At 38.8% G+C, this 17520-nt stretch overlaps 1 protein-coding gene across 1 annotated transcript in view; it reads right to left on the reverse strand.

The window, feature by feature from the left end:
• Positions 1-17241, reverse strand: part of LOC117973005 (pseudouridine-5'-phosphatase-like) — a 77224-nt gene extending 59983 nt beyond the window's left edge. Inside the window, exon 1 of the mRNA XM_034923797.1 lies at positions 17040-17241. Within this exon, the coding sequence (XP_034779688.1) occupies positions 17040-17241 (202 nt within the window). The remainder of the gene's footprint in view (positions 1-17039) is intronic.
• Positions 17242-17520: the final 279 nt, after the last annotated feature.

The raw sequence follows: 17520 nt of genomic DNA on the forward strand, positions 1-17520 counted from the left end.
CAAAATCAGGAAGTGAAGTCAAGACAAACTTCTTTATCTGGTATTATTTCTGCCATGGAAATTCTGAAAGAAAATATGTCAATGATTAGGACTCATGAGAAATTTGCTACACTGTACAGTGAAACCTTACACATTTGTGCAGAGCTTGACATTGAATCTCCACTGCAGGCTGGCGTGCAGTGGAAGAATACTACCGAGCACAGTATTTCTTGTTTATTGATACCACTGTCAATGCACGAGAAGAAACATTATTACCAACCCGGACTTCTGCAGTACTCATGCCTGGAGGACATTATTTTAAAGGATCTGGAAAAATAGCACATTGTGAATACAATTAGCCAATATCCAGAAATAACACCAGCTAAGTTATGTTCAAGCAGCAAGGATGGATTCAGAATTCAGTTGAAGGGCTTGAAAACAAGTTGTTATCGTTAGACATTGCAGTAAGAAACATGTTCAATGAAATAGAAAAACTCGTCGGACTGCTGCTCACATGCAGATTGAAGAACTACCTGTGCAACACCATGATGCAAGACAGGCTGAATCATTTAGTCATTCTCCATGTTCACCAAGAAAGACTGAACCTTCTTGATATTTTGAGATAGCAGCAAAACCCTAGTGCATGTAGTGCTGTATTTGGGAACTTCTGTCTATACTGTGAAGGTGTATAATACCAGCAAAAAAGCTAATATGGCCTGGTCCTGCTATAGAAATGTCGATTATTTTGTCCGAATTGAGCTTTTTTTTATTATTCTATTTTTCTCCTGCTTGTGAGGGTTCTAACACCATAACAAGTATTATGAGTTTCTTGACAATTGTTAAATGTTGGTTTATTAAAAAACAATAGAAGAATATTACTTTAATATTTTTTACTCCCAGGGTACACTGGGAGACCCCATAGTCTATGAAAAATGGCCATACATATTTTCAACACACAGGACTTTGTAAAAATCCATGTCCCCCCAACATTTTAGCCTTGGTTGTGCCTATGCTCCAGACTCCTCAACTTTATCTGCATCTTTAGTGGATGATAGAATATGTTTTATTTTTTTTAATGAATTAATAAGATATTGTTTGACACTACTGGATGGAACTATCTCAGTTTAATAGAGAGTTTAGGTATTTTTGCCTATATATAACACCACTCTATATCGGTCAAAATTAAAATATTGTATTGATGCATCAAGTAAACTTTGGCCTCAAACCACTAGGTGATGATTAGAAATGGTTGATTGGGAATGATACTGAATACTTAAACCCTGTTCCTACTACCTACATCATCACGTTTAGAAAACTGACCTGAATGACAATCACATTTTTTCAATGCATGTTGATTGTGCGTTATTTAGTTTGTTAGGAAGGATATTAGAAATTGGTACCTGGAAGTAGGTTAAAATGACGACTTACTGGGATGCTATTGTGTGTTAGGGGCTGTCCTTCATCTCACACTAATATTTTTTGTCAAATAATGATTAATTGTACACAAGTTAACGTTATCTGTAAAGTGATAATTCAGAAAATGAGTTTTCTCTGCACTTTCCTATGTCTACATTATTTGGAACAGTTCATGTATTAACTATTCTCTTTTAAAGATGGTAAATACAAAAAATAGACACCTTGTTAAGTCCAGGGGCTCGTTTCCATAAACCGATACCAGAATGTACAAAAAGTAGCTTTTCTACTGTATTATTATTATTATTATTATTATTATTATTATTATTATTATTATTATTATTATTATTATTATTATTTATTTCTTAGCAGACGCCCTTATCCAGGTCGCTTATACCAAGTTGCTCAAATTACTTGATTATATTACCTGTCATATACCACCAACACCTACTTACTGGTACCTGTCCTATAAATAGAACAGGTGGATCACAGTCATTACCCTTACTGAATTTTGGAAACATGGGTTCTCTAATTCACGCTGTGTATTTAAGACATAGGCAGAGACCACTACAGTGACAGAGGGTATCGGCTTATAGAAAATTTTATAGAGGATGTGTGCGCAGGCTCTTTGACATGGTTTCTGATCCAAAAAATATTATAGCGAAGTACCACTTGAAGAGGGTGGATATGTGACAGATGTCCCCATTATTCTAATGACCATCTCATCTGCTCAGAATGTGCCAGGGTGGGGGCCTCTGCCTGTTCTGTCACTCACTCAGTCTCCACTGCTTTTTTTATTTTTCGGGTCAAGTCGTTATGCAACAGTCTGACCACTTATTTTGTATGCTCCCATGTTTTAGCCCCCCAAACGACAGGTGGTCTTTTGAGCTCCAAGGCGACAGAGCTGGTGGTCTGAGCTGCCATGGCTTTCTGCCCACATGGCTTTCTGCTCTGGTACGGAGATGGTATTTCTGCGCTGGTATGGAGATGGTATTTCTGCGTTGGTTCAATGATTTCTCACTCCTTCACCGTTCAAAAAGGCACATAAACAAATGTTGCATAATGGAAAGGAACAAACGGCTGATGAAACAATAAGAGCTTGCGTAATTTAACTGGGCCAGAACAATGTGTACACCATCCCACATAGGGTGCATGTTTACCAGAAAAAGGCCATGTGTTCAATTTGTATAGCGTGTTATTATTTCTTACAGAGGATAACATGGAAAATACTATTTTACAAATTAGACAGAAAAAAGAACTCTAAATGAAAATATAAGTTTGCTATTAATATTTAATAAACAAAGATTTAAACACATTCATATTATAGTTCTATTTACTTTGAAGCCAAAAGAGAGCCATAAAAATGTTAGGCAGAACATAGTGTCATTTATTATTCTTAGCATCTGTGCCAAGGTTTAACAGTACTCCGCATAGCTCCTCTTTTTTATCACCACTGTGAAAGTTCAGGAAAGATTACACATTGATTACATTTAATAATGGAATGTAAGTTCAAAACTCATCTCTGAATAAACAGGCCACAGCAGAATACTGTTAAAAGAAACTGGAATAGCAACAATAGCCAGAAAATTGGTCGACCAGAGAACAAGAAAATAAAAGGATTTGTGAATTAAATTTGTGGTGTGGGGGGATACAGGAATGTAGGAAAGCATGAATGTCTGTTAAATTGTTTGTGGACAGATAGTATTCGTGAGTAGGTTTAAGTCCAGCAATGCAATGCACAACATTAATTCTTCCACTTCTGGCAGAGGCGTAGGAGGATGTATCGATGTGATACTTTAAAGCTGTTGGCAAGTTGTGGCTTCACAGAGTACAATACAGCCAGTGTAATCAAGGGTCTTGACATCTGCAGTATTCTAGCTTGAAAATACACAAAGGTTCTTTTGTATAGGGCCATTAAGATTGTACATCATGGCAAAAGAAAAGAGACCAGGATTTATTGATTTCCACTTGTTTCCAAAGGCTGTACTTCTAAACATAAAATCTACACACAACTGCAATGTATTCTTCCACACACTTGTGACAAAAGGGTTGATTTGATGAACCTATACCTCACCAGGATAAGCCAGTACCAGTGATTCCACCTGGATTGTGCTGACCTTTTATTTTAAGGGAAATCATGGAATAAGGAAAGGTAGTTGATTTAATCCAGGGTGATTCCCCAGTAGGGGGTAACAATATACTGTGTATGATAAGTAATACGATGAAATAATCATCAATGATGGACCATTTTGTAAAGACAAAACTAAATTAGCTATGGAGATAACATATATTTAGGGCTTCTGGTTTCTGGTTTTAACCGATAAAAACTGATAAAACATTCTGATACAAAAAAAAAGAAATCGGTGTATAGCCAATAAACACCGGAAACCAACGTAAAAACAGTGGAAATGGTTAATCAATTTGCTTGTTCGCGGGATTTAAAGCTGTATTACACTTAAAATACAGAGGATTTAAAACAGAATCGTGGTGAAATGTAAAAAAAATGCCTACACACAAAAAACCCAAAAGAATGTGCCCGTGACCATAGGGATATCGTTGTGGAAGACAGCAAATGAAATAAGGTACAACTTAAGTGTGCAATTATTGTTTAGTTACTACTGTACATATTTTGACAGAAGAAAACAGCCAAGCATTTTGGAAAGTAACTGAAAACAGTAATTTTATATAGTATATAAAAAACGAAAGCCCCGTAAAACTCGAAAATAGATAAAAAATAAGCACAGAAAAATAAAATGAATAAACACTGAAAATCAGAAGCCCTATTCATACCAGTTATAAATCCCATTTATTCATCATTCAAGGATCATTTGGTTGACTACAAGTAGCTATGCAATGCTTTTGGATGGGTTATAGCTTGATTAAATAAAGTCAATTTCAAGTCATACTTGTGTATAACTTTACGCTGCCCTCATCCAGCCTCCAACATGCCGATTGCTCTCTTGACAGACGTGGCATATTGTTTTTTTTCTGTGATTTTCTTTATTGTTTTTATTCAAGCTTGCAATTCAACGGCTGAAATCACTCCATATCCAGTGTCCAATCAACTGTCTCACTAATTAGGTGATTAAGCACACTTGCTTCAGTCATAGTTACTCAAGCGTGTCATGGTAAAGGATGAATGATCGAGTGATTAAAAAGAAACCAAAAAATTTAGTCAATGTCCATCATTTATATATTTTATTTTTTTTCGAAAATAAATGTGTTATAATAGTGATAAGTTTATTTTGGTGCTCGGTATACTACTACAAAAAATGGTATGTAGTTGTAACCATGTAATGTGGTTAAAATTTGTGAACATTGTTTATTAGGCAATGTATGAGTAATAACAAACTAACCTGTAGTTAAATATGCAATTCTCTGGGTTCAACTGAATTTGTGGATAAGGTTTCTAATCAATTTCTTTAAGCCAAAGGCCTCATTTGCTACAACCACGTAATTAACAGGATCATTGCATAATAGAAGGGCAGAAGGTTGTGGCAAGTGCAGGGATTTATCCTGCATAACCTGACTTAATGTACATTTATTCCATACCCCTCCATCACTTACTTTGCCATTTGTACCTACGTCCACATATAGGAACTTAAGATCAGCATCCACCAGGGCCATAAGAACAATTTAGTTAGTGCCCAGGCAGTTTCAGTACTCGGCACTGAAAAATACATTCCTTCAGCACTTTGTAAAGTGCTTCACACATTTCAGTTATCATTTTTGAAATGGCAAAGCAGCTAATACTAAAATTAAATGCAAGAGAAGTAAACTGTTCCCCAGTCGCTAAAAACGCAGTGCAACTGCCAGACGTTCAGCAGGGCTGATGGACTCTTGCATCACTGTATCTTGTTTTTGGATGAGTGGAGTCACCGTGTTGGACAGCTCTTCAAAACAGTATGTGAAATATGTATATTCTAGTATTAGTAATAACAAACTAACCTGTAGAAAAATAAAAATTAGGTGAAGGATCAACATGGAAGGTTATAATATGACTAAATGACATCAGACACCACTTTTATTTTATTTGGTGCATTACAGCTTTAAAAATAAACGTGGGTTTGACTAATATATATACCCGCGGTTACGTTACAGGCAACACGTTGCTACAGTTTATGTTACCAGCGCATTGACTCATGTAACAAGTCCTTAAGGTTCTGGTTGGAATGCATCAGAAGAGCGCCCAGATTGAAAAATCAGTTTTTGACAAACACAGTTGTTCTGAGGTAGGATGAGGGGCAACCGAGTAGCTTTAGAATCCCTTTGTCTCTGAACAGAGAATAGGTAAATACAGAGTTTGTTCTTAGCCAGGTTGAGTAAGTTTTGGGAAACCAAGTGGTTGCAGATACTCCGTATGGCGAAAAGAAAACCTGGAATACGGCAAAGATATAGAAACAAAATGGTCTCAGACTAGTATAATATAGTGTGTGTTAGGATGGCATTACAGGTGCAAGACCTCTCTGTATAGCAAGACTAGGCATTTGCAACCACAATCTTCTGTTTCTCTCTCTCTCTCTCTCTCTCTCTCTCTCTCTCTCTCACACACACACACACTTTATTAGCAGATAACCTACCACACTTTTACAGTTGCCCTAAGAGTTTGTTCTTGCATTAAACCCAAAGGAGATTTAAACTTTACCCGCAGCCTCTGTTTTAGGGCCATCAAGGGCAATATGCTTCCTGAGTATTTAGTAAGAACCAGCCTCCACTAGATGTGTCTGTATTCTACCTTTACAATGTGTATTATAGTACTATTGATTATTATTATTTTGAAATGAAACCTGACCAGGACTGGCAGCTTGAAACTCAAAATTATTTTCTCATATTACCTTAATAAAACGGAAAAAACAATCTGCAGCTAGATAAACGGGGTTAATGTTCAGTCAACAATAATATTCCTCAAATTAATGTAGCTGTAATCTATTTTAGTAGATATTGTTACATGCAGACTGACCATTAATACTTTTTTAAGTGCTTTGTTGGCACCCATCTTTAACACCAGTTTTTATTTGCTCACTTCACCAGTATCTTATTGGGGTTTAGCACTCACTTCCACGTTTTATTACTTTAAAATTGATTTCTCATTAAAGTAATGCTATTGTTGTTGCATGAAATAGCAACTTCTCATATTCATTTGGCTCCCAGAGGACAGCGCGCACATATTGGGTTACGTCATTCATATCAACTGTACATTTAAAAAAAATGTTAAAAATTCAATAGCTTGTTTAACACAATAAGTCATCAAAAGTGAAAGACGGTAATTCCACTGTAAAACACAAGAAAAATAAGATATTCAATACAAGTACTGACTTCTTTGTTCGTCTTTATTATACAATCACTAGGGCTATATTCACACATGGTGTGACTTATCTAATTGATTGTACTGAATACTGGATATTATTATTATTTATTTCTTAGCAGATGTCCTTATCCAGGGCGACTTACAATTACATTATTTTTTACACATTATTTTTACATACAATTACCCATTTATACAGTGAGGTTTTTACTGTACCTTGCTGAAGGGTACAGCAGCACTGTCCCCCACCTGGGATTGAACCCACAACCCTCCAATCAAGAGTGCAGAGCCCTAACCACTACTCCACACTGCTGCCATATTGGTACAGTATTAAATATTAGTACACACACAAAACAAGCTATTGGGAACCTCATGTCTGACGGAAATTAAATATAAAATAAATTAAAATCAAATTTGTAACTAGGACGTAAACTGTCTTGTTATTTATTGTGTGTATTTATCCTTTACTGTGTATGATCTATCTATTTATCTTTTGAATCTGTATCATGTACCTGTGGTTGTTTTATTTTTCTAAAACATAAATAAAAACATAAATAAAGGGAACACAATGTCGCAATAAAATTTTAAAAAAATGCTAAATGGGGGGCACTGTTGAAGCGTATATTACATGAATAATCAACAACGAGTATTAACATCACAAACTGATACAATCCTAAATAATGTGCGGATGTCTCTAAAAACAGCTTCATAGCTGCTCATAGTTAATGAAGTCCTGTATTACAAAAGCTACCTACAGGTTTAATCAATTCATCTTTAAATCAATTAAAAGCACTACTAAAAATCTACATATATAAATAATAGCTTTTTAAAAGGAATCTGGAATCCGTTTGTTTCAACCATTAAGGGTTGGGCATGATTTGCTGCCTACAATATTGACAATGGCAGTACAGAAGAGTTTTACTTTGACCCAGTAAATAATTTGACTCCATGGTAATCTGTAGAATGATACAGCAATCACACTACATCATGCGGACTAATGAGAATTCAGAGGCAAAGATGCTAAATGATAGGGAACAGGAAGCAATGATAAAACACACAGCATTTGTAATTGTGGTTAGAATGATAATTATTTGAGATAGTTTACTAATCTCAATAAAACACAGAAAAGGCTGCTGACAGCTGTAATCTTAGTAATTAAGGTGAAGCATTGAATTTGCATACATTTACACTTTGATCACTGTTCACAAGATATGCACACAGAAAATCACCTGGCAGGTTAAATCAAAGCTCAGCAAAGAAATAATTACGAAACATCAATACTACTTAAAGAACACAGAACCTCCCCACACAGACAGCTTTCTCAAATATGCTGTCCTTAATCAAAGGATCGTGTTCTAGTTACCAATATTTTATTTATTTATTTATTTTAATTAACATATGCTAGATTGAGGTCCTTAATTGAACATTGTACAACCTCCAAAGACAACAAACCCTTGTTAAATACATTGACAAGAAGTACACTAACTATTGCGCTTTCTAAATTATTCTTTGATAAATTTAATATGACCACAATGGTGCTTTTCCATTTCAGAAGCTACGTGAGTATCCTCAATTACAGAAAGTGTTTTACATTTGATTTAACAAGTCCATTAGCACAAACATGTTTTTGTTGACAAAATCCAAGCATGCCCTATGTTACGAATGCATTCTCTCACTGCGTCACAACATACAGACGTGTCGGCTTGTGACTGTTACAGAGCAAGTTGTGGTAAGTTAAAGAGCAAATTGGTATGGTTAGCTTAACTAAGGTATTCTTCTTGGTTTTTTATTCTGGTTCATCAGTGAGAAATGGCATTTTTTACATCCATCAGGGGAAGCGAGTATGAAAGAGGTTAATGTTCGCACTCTGATGTACAAGACCTACATGGGGGTTAGGGATTTTTTAAACGTATGAGTTTAAGTCACCAGGATATGAAACAGAAAAGAAGAATCTATATTTCACACCCTTACCAAGTTGATCTTTAAGTCCACTATGTGTAGACAAACTCAATATTATTTTGAAGTGAAAATTGTGAATTGACAGAATACATGTAAATGTACTGAAGGCATTTAAATGATAGTCAGCCAAGTTTCAGGGACTGCATAAAGGCCTTGTTCGAATGTAAAAATCAGTTTAGCTTTTGCTGTTTGAAGAACGATTTTTTCATTGGGTCAACAGACAGGGAAAATGAGAAAGCTGCTTTAGACCGGCAACAAAGTATGTAAAATATATGCACTCTGTTGGGATTTTAATTAGATATGTTACTGCAGCAGTACTGCATCAACAATTAACTGGATATGAGTTGCTAAGCATTTTAATGTGGCACCAGTGAACAAGGTAAGATGAACCACTGTACCCAGTAAAGTAAATTAAATTCAGAGAAGTACTTTGAAAAAGTTATGGTGATCATCTGCTTAGGAATGTTCATATAAAGTTGTATCACTGTCAAATTTAGTGACAGTAGCAATAGGTAAGGGCTCAGAGCTGAAGGTCAATTCTCTTAAGCCCGCCGCACACAGCCCGACTCAAGCCGTCCCGACTCATCTCATCTCAACTGGCCGTACAGAGTTTGGATGAATCGTTTCAGTGTGCGTGCCCTTAAAACCAAGATTATGCAGATTTGAGATGTGATCAGTCTATCTGTGTGCAGCGGTTGCCGACCAAGACTGACTGAGACCGATTATTCATAAGGGTGTCAACCAATGGTGAAGCAGGTTTAAGTAATGTAGCTTGTCATGTAACTTGTCACAAGATGGCGGAATATTGACAGCTTTAGTTCCACAGGTAAAAATACATTAGTCTTGAATTGCTCTGAGTGTCCTGAATTAAAAAATATCAGATATGTGCACATTTGAATAGGTTTTTTAAGGCATTTACTAATCAAAGGTAAATGATCAATTTACCTTTTTATTATCAATCTACTGGCAGTCTTTCTTTACTGCGCTAAAACAGAAGTAACCGGTGTGTCAATCTCCAATAGGTCACAAATCACAAGCCCCTAGATCCACACGCTGAGAAAAAAAACCCACCAAAGTCAAATAAAAAATCAACAGGTTGGATTTTATTTACCACAGGCTAAAGTGTAGTAGACAAGCTATACAAAAAGTCAAACACTGCCTGAAACGTTTGCACGATGTAAATGGTCAATTAATTAATAGACTAAGTGCTTATTTTGGTTGCCTCACAGCGCTGTCTCCACCGTCTAATCAGTATACGATGCCATGCATAATATGAGGGTCGCTATGTTGGGCTAAGTTAATACAAAAATGTGTACAGTGCAGTATTAATTAAATCTGCATACATAGTAATCACCAGGATCTAGTTGTGGTCCGTCTAATTCAGTCTTAGCAGTGTGTGACACCCAGTCGGGGAAAGACTCAATTGTGACGTCAAACCAAAACTGAGCACAACTGATCGCAAAATCTGTGCATACTCAGATGAGATGAGTTGGGATGGCTTGAGTCAGGCTGTGTGCAGTGGGCTTTAGGCACCTGCAGTTTTCATTTGCAGTAATGTATTATGTGTGTCCTGATTTATATCATTTGTATGTCAAAATATGAATATGGTTCTATTGGGTTTACAGTTTAGTCATGGCTCATCCTTGTACAGCCATTGCTTTGGCAATCAAAATCGTTTGGCAACTGTCTTTCTATTTTCATGGTTGTCTGTTCGATTTGTATTTCCTTTTACTTCATTTTGTTATTCTAAGTGAATTTGTATTCCTTTGTCCAGTCCATACCTGTCTGTAAGCCTTCAAGTTATTTTCATTGAGTGATTTATAGCACAGTTTATACAGGTGTTAAAAGGGAAGTTTCATTTGGGCTTAATTATAAACATACAATCACAAGAAAATGTCTGAAATGTTTGCTTGTCTCAATTTGTTGTAGTTGTGCTGCAGGTTCCCGGCATGTGGGGTGTTGAGCTCTCAAAACTCAGCAGCAAGATTGTTCTTTCATTCCTAAAACAAAATGTATGTTATTTTATATTACTTTTATATTTCATTGTGCCCATTCGTGTTTGTAGGCTGCCAGTAGACAAATGAAATATTGGCCCTAAACATGTATCTTAATTCTCTGATACCTTAAAATAGGCTCAGTCTGGTATGTGATTAATAAGCTGTTTCTGGTTAGGGTGTTGGGACGTGAATAAGAAGCTGACTGAACAATAAGAAGCTGGCTGTCAAATACTGCTGAGATCCTGTACTTCCACAATCACATTGGTGTTGTTTTTCTTATTACTTACACTCTTTAAATCATGTAAAACAAACACAAAATGATATATCAAGTTCAAAGAACCAGACAACAACAATCTAATTGAATTTTATTATTATTATTATTTATTTCTTAGCAGACGCCCTTATCCAGGGCGACTTACAATCGTAAGCAAATACATTTCAAGTGTTACAATACAAGTAATACAATAAGAGCAAGAACTACAATAACTTTTGTTCAAGTGTGACAAACCACAATTCAATAATACAGCAGATAATAGTGATCGTTACATCAGGATATGATTAAATAGTGATAGTTACATCAGGATATGATTAAATACAAAATACTACAGGTTAAACACTTGGCAGATTACAGTATTCTGAAGTACAGGATTAAATGCAGTAAAATAGGGGGCAGATAAGAGCAAAATAAAGCACATTTAAATGAAGGGTGATAGTGTCCCAGGATACAAACAGAGGAGTTCTACAGGTGCTGTTTGAAGAGGTGAGTCTTAAGGAGGCACCGGAATGTGGTCAGGGACTGGGCAGTCCTGACATCTGTAGGAAGGTCATTCCACCACTGCGGAGCAAGGGTGGAGAAGGAGCAGGCTCTGGAGGCAGGGGAGCGTAGAGGAGGTAGAGCCAGTCTTCTAGTGCAGGCGGAGCGGAGAGTTCGAGTGGGGGTGTAGGGAGAGATGAGGGTCTGGAGGTAGCTGGGTGCAGTCTGGTCAAGGCATCTGTAGGCTAGTACAAGAGTCTTGAACTGGATGCGAGCGGTGATCGGGAGCCAGTGGAGCGAGCGGAGTAGTGGAGTAGCGTGGGCGAAGCGAGGCAGAGAGAACACCAGGCGGGCAGCAGAGTTCTGGAATAGCTGGAGCGGACGGGTGGCGGACGCAGGGAGGCCAGCTAGGAGGGAGTTGCAGTAGTCTAGGCGGGAGAGTACCAGGGCCTGGACCAGGAGCTGGGTAGCGTAGTTGGTGAGGAAGGGTTGGATTCTTCGGATGTTGCTCAGGAAGAATCGGCAAGTGTGTGCCAGAGTGGAGATGTGCTGGGAATAAGAGAGGCAGGGGTCCAGGGTGACTCCAAGGTTCTTAGCGGAGGAAGAGGGAGAGAGTGTGGTAGATTCCAGAGGAACAGAGATAGAGAGATCAGAGGAGGGGGAGGAGGAGGGAAAGAAAAGGAGGTCAGATTTAGAGAGGTTGAGTATGAGGTGATGCGAGTGCATCCAGGAGGAAATAGCAGACAGACAGATAGAGATACGGGAGGAGATGGTGGAGTCAGAGGTGGGGAAGGAGAGGAAAATCTGAGCATCATCAGCATAGAAATGGTATGAGAAACCATAGGATGCGATGAGGGGGCCCAGGGAGCGGGTGTAGAGAGAGAACAGGAGAGGACCCAAGACTGACCCTTGGGGGACTCCAGTTAAGAGAGGGTGAGGTGTGGAGGTTGCTCCACGCCAGGTTACCTGGTAAGTGCGGTTGGAGAGGTAGGAGGAGAACCAGGCCAGAGCAGTGCCAGAGATCCCCAGGTCAGCGAGAGATGATAGTAGAATAGAGTGATCAACAGTGTCAAAGGCAGCAGAAAGGTTGAGGAGAATTAGGACAGAGGAGAGAGAGGCAGCTCGGGCACACTTAAGACAGGAGGACGGTTTCAGTGGAGTGAGCAGAGCGGAAGCCAGATTGGAGAGGGTCAAGCAGAGAGTGGTTGGACAGGAAAGCAGAGAGCTGGCGGTGTACAGTCCGCTCCAGGGTTTTGGAGAGGAAGGGTAGGAGGGAGACAGGACGGTAGCTCTGGAGGGAGGTGGGGTCAAGGGTAGGTATTTTGAGGAGGGGAGTGATAGAGGCTTTTTTGAAGGCAGAGGGAAAGATACCAGAAAGTAGAGAAGTGTTGAGGAGGGAGGAGATGAAGGGGAGTATAGCAGGAGCAGCAGCTTGAAAGAGGTGAGTGGGGAGGGGGTCCAAGGCACACGTGGTGGGTTTGTGACCCTGGAGCAGGGAGGAGAGGTCAGAGTCTGAGAGGGGCAAGAAGGTGGAGAAGGAGGGTGAGTTAGTAGGGGATGTAGTGGGTGTAGGGGTTGGAGCGGGAGGGGGTGCGGGGGAGGGAGAGGTGTTAAAGAGTTTGCGGATATCTGAGATTTTACAAGAGAAGAAGGAGGCAAAGTCATCAGGGGAGATAGAGGAGGGAGGAGGAGGGGGGGGGGGGGAGGACATGCCTGATTCTGCCAGAAATCTCTAAGGGATGGCGCTGGCAAGGAGGACGGTGGAGGAGTAAAAACTGCAAGACAAATCGAAACAGGTATAATTACTTTTTAAGGTTTGGTAAATTACCAGTATTACCAAAATTGCAGTGTGGAGTAGTGGTTAGGGCTCTGGACTCTTGACTGGAGGGTCGTGGGTTCAATCCCCAGTGGGGGACACTGCTGCTGTACCCTTGAGCAAGGTACTTTACCTAGATTGCTCCAGTAAAAACCCAACTGTATAAATGGGTAATTGTATGTAAAAAAAAAAATAATGTGATATCTTGTGTAACAATTGTAAGTCGCCCTGGATAAGGGCGTCTGCTAAGAAATAAATAATAATAATAATAATAATAATACCAGTAACTAGTAAAATACAGGGGAAAGAGAGGAGCTCTATTCAACATCTTTCAATCATGGACAACCATATTTGTTTGAGGCTGCTTATACTATAACAGTTAAGCTGTATAAAATTCAGTTTAATTTGTTTTTGTATGTTATTTATAGCAGGACTGGATCATACAATCCCATACAGTGTTGTGGCGTCACAGTGCCATCAAGTGACAAGCCATTTATGCATGTTTGTAAAATACAGATTAACATCCACCCCACGTCTCAAGATAAAAAGAAGATTTCATGCTATTTTAATAAGACATGCGAACCACAGTTTCAATGCTTGATTGCTTTGCTAGGACATATTTTAGTCAAAGTAAAGAAAGGATATTCAAATGTTATTGGCATTTCTAAAAGACAACAGGATATAAGACACAATTGCATAATGGTTAGAATTTATACAACCATTGCAGTCACCTTGGAATTTCAAATTAGGTGTATTAATGTTTTTTTCAGAAAACGCACTTTGCTAACCAGATTAGTGTAATACCAAATGAATTTGCAAACCTGTTTACAATTTGTTGGTTTACTTTCCCTGAGGCAAGACCCACTTGCATTGAAAAATGATTGCGACCGAGCTATACATATATAGACTCTACTACTTGCAGCAAAGTAAAGTTAAAACATGTACTGATACAGGAAACATGTAAAGCCAATGTTTTCAACACCCTCCATGCACTGGAAATTAAGAATAGTGCTACGAGTTATTCTGGAGTCTTCAGACTAACTGGTTAATGTAGTACAAATGAGTTCACTAAGGGTTGGTCTAAGATTTAAAAAGCCTGATGCATGTGTAACCAGGTGGAGACTGGGCACGAATTGGCAACCCTGCCCACTGCAAGCGAGCATCTTAACCATGCAAAAGGGTCGGGCTCGTCTGCATGCATGGTTATAGAGCTTTTAACCTCATCTCATCTGAGGACAGAATCTGTAATGGCAGTGCATTTCACAACACTGCACATAACACTTGAATCAAAACAGGTAAAATAGGCTTCTAAAACAGAACTGTAGCCAATCATACCTGTGCTGCATATCACAAGGAATCCTCAATTGAGCCAAAACATCAAAACATCCCTCTACCTTTGTCCTTGCTGCTATGCCTCCACAGCCCTTTATTTTTGCAAGGTCTATTTTCTTTGATTTTAGAGATCCTATTATTATTATTATTTATTTCTTAGCAGACGCCCTTATCCAGGGCGACTTACAGTCGTAAACAAAAATACATTTCAAGAATCACAGTACAAGTATTAATACAATTAAGAGCAAGATAAAATACAATCACTTCGGTTCTAGCAAGTACAAGTATATGATAAAATACGATTCAATAAAGGAGCAGATAACAGTGTCAGTGATAGTTACATCAGGATATAATTAAATACAGAATACTACAGATTAAATGACACTTGACAGATTACAGTACTCTAAAGTACAGGGTTAAATGCAGTAAAATAGGGAGCAGATAAGAGCAAGTAAAGTGCATTTAAGGAAGAGTGATAAGTGTCCAGATGGAAAAGAGGAGTTTCTACAGGTGCTGTCTGAAGAGGTGAGTCTTGAGGAGGTGCCGGAAGATGGTCAGGGACTGGGCAGTCCTGACATCTGTAGGAAGGTGGAGAAGGAGCGGGCTCTGGGGACAGGGGAGCGTAGAGGAGGTAGAGCCAGTCTTCTAGTGCAGGAGGAGCGGAGAGGTCGAATGGGGGTGAAGGGAGAGATGAGGGTCTGGAGGTAGCTGGGTGCAGTCTGGTCAAGGCATCTGTAGACGAGTACAAGAGTCTTGAACTGGATGAGAACGGTGATCGGGAGCCAGTGGAGTGAGTGGAGCAGTGGAGTTGTGTGTAAGAAGTGAGGCAGAGAGAACACCAGGCGAGCAGCGGAGTTCTGGATGAGCTGGAGCGGACGGGTGGCGGACGCAGGGAGGCCAGCCAGGAGGGAGTTGCAGAAGTCTAGGCGGGAGAATACCAGGGCCTGGACCAGGAGCTGGGTGGTGTAGTTGGTGAGGAAGGGTCAGATTCTTCGTATGTTGCTCGGGAAGAATTGGCAAGTGCGTGCCAGGGTGGAGATCCTACATTAGGTACCGGATGTTTACACTCAGAAGAGGCTGAAGCAACAAATATGCTACATTCTTTTCCAATGGTATTGAAAACTTTTTTTTTTTTTTTTGTATATTGAATCAATATAAGCGTCAAAGAGGATGGATTAATAATTACTGTATATTAAAAGTCAGCAGTGCCTACAATAGTGTCTCCCCCTATCCTTAGATTAGTTAGGAAATCCTATCTAACGATAGAGCAGGTTACAGCTCGAGCTTCAGGTAACTGTCACCAGAATATACATGTTTTTAAATGATGGTGTCTAAACGAATTCAGTTGTGGCAAAGAAACACTGGGCTCTAAATTTTACCCGGGAAGTGAATAAGGTTTTGATCGCAGAAAAATCTTCAATAAAATCTAGTTAACAACAATAACTAAATACCGCTATTTAAAAAAAAAAAAGCAATACTTATTCAATTTAAGTCATAAACACCATTTTATTTTAATTAGAAATGCCAACACACAACAATATCTCACAGGCTAAAGTAAAACAAAAAAGAATAACAGTATTGTGATATGTTTGTGCCTCCGGTATGATAGAAAGTGTGTACAGTAATATAATTTTGTACATTAAAGAGTCTTTAATTTTGTACATTAAAGAGTATTTTTCAAGTTACATTACAAATATGAGCCGCTGGTTATAATTCAATTGAGCATCTCGCTGTGTAATACAATAACATGACATAATCAACACAGAATTCTTCATGTCTTATTACTCAGTAAAGTTTCAAATATCAATTATCACCGACATTAACTTGTGAGTGCTTCGAACTCCAACTCCATGCTGTCCCGTGCATAACACGAACCACCACCTCAGGAGGTGGGGCTAGATCTAGACGTTACACGTAGCTTACTCAAATATACTAATGGATTATTATGGTTCACTATAGAATATGCTGTAAATAATAAGACCTAAATGCCCAGAAATATTTGTGCAATACAAAACTTAAAATCTAAAGCATAACAACAATAATAAATTTGCATCATTTTTTTTGTTTTGTTTTTTGCATAGTTTGTGCAGATCTTGCAAACTAACAATTTTAATTTTCTAACCGATGGATAGGAAAGGTTCCCCTGAGTCCTAAATGTTTGGAAAGAAACCAAGTTAGGAACGTTCTGTAATATGCAATGTCCTATCTTAAATTAAGATAGGAAAATAAGTTAGGAGATAATTTTCTGTAATATCAACTCTCCAAAACTTGTAGTTAGGACATTCTATCTCTGATGAGAAGAATGTCACTTAGGATACTTTTGTAATATGGCCTCGGGTCAACATTCCGGTCCCAGACCTTCGGTACATTGAGCGGGGCTACAGTAGCTTGTGCACTAGGGGTCTCGGTAACCCTTCCCTGACGGTCACATTGGATTCCAATCCCCCCCCCCCGGTGTTTAATAGACATCGAGGATTCCCTTACCAAACGCAAGCCTTGTCTCATTGATATTCCCTCCCATTTTTCCGCCCTTTGCTCTCTTGGTTTTTTGGGCAGAACCGAACAAATCGGCTTGCAGTGGGAAAATTCGGCCAATAGAATGTTCTGCTGCCACAATGGTTTTATAGGAGACCGGCACTACTTTCTCAGTCATTACTTGTTTAAAGTATGGCCAGTCTGAGCCCATAATTACCAGATACGGTAACTTTTTCCACGACAGCCACGGTTACACAGCCTATCCGACTTCTGACAGTCAAATACATTTTCATGGAGGGATATGTCTTAGTTTTCCCATGTATACAGGAGATAGCCACAGTTCCATGTGCCTTCCAAGACACTCCCACCAAAAGAGCAGTCCTTATTAAAGTCTGCCTGCATCCTGAGTCCACTAATGCGTGGTTACTCACTTCACCGAACCTTATATCAACCATTTCCCCGAGACTTATCTGCCTCTGGTGTCGGGAAT

This window comes from Acipenser ruthenus, chromosome 9, assembly GCF_902713425.1.
Source record: "Acipenser ruthenus chromosome 9, fAciRut3.2 maternal haplotype, whole genome shotgun sequence".
Classification (NCBI taxonomy): Eukaryota; Metazoa; Chordata; class Actinopteri; order Acipenseriformes; family Acipenseridae; genus Acipenser; species Acipenser ruthenus.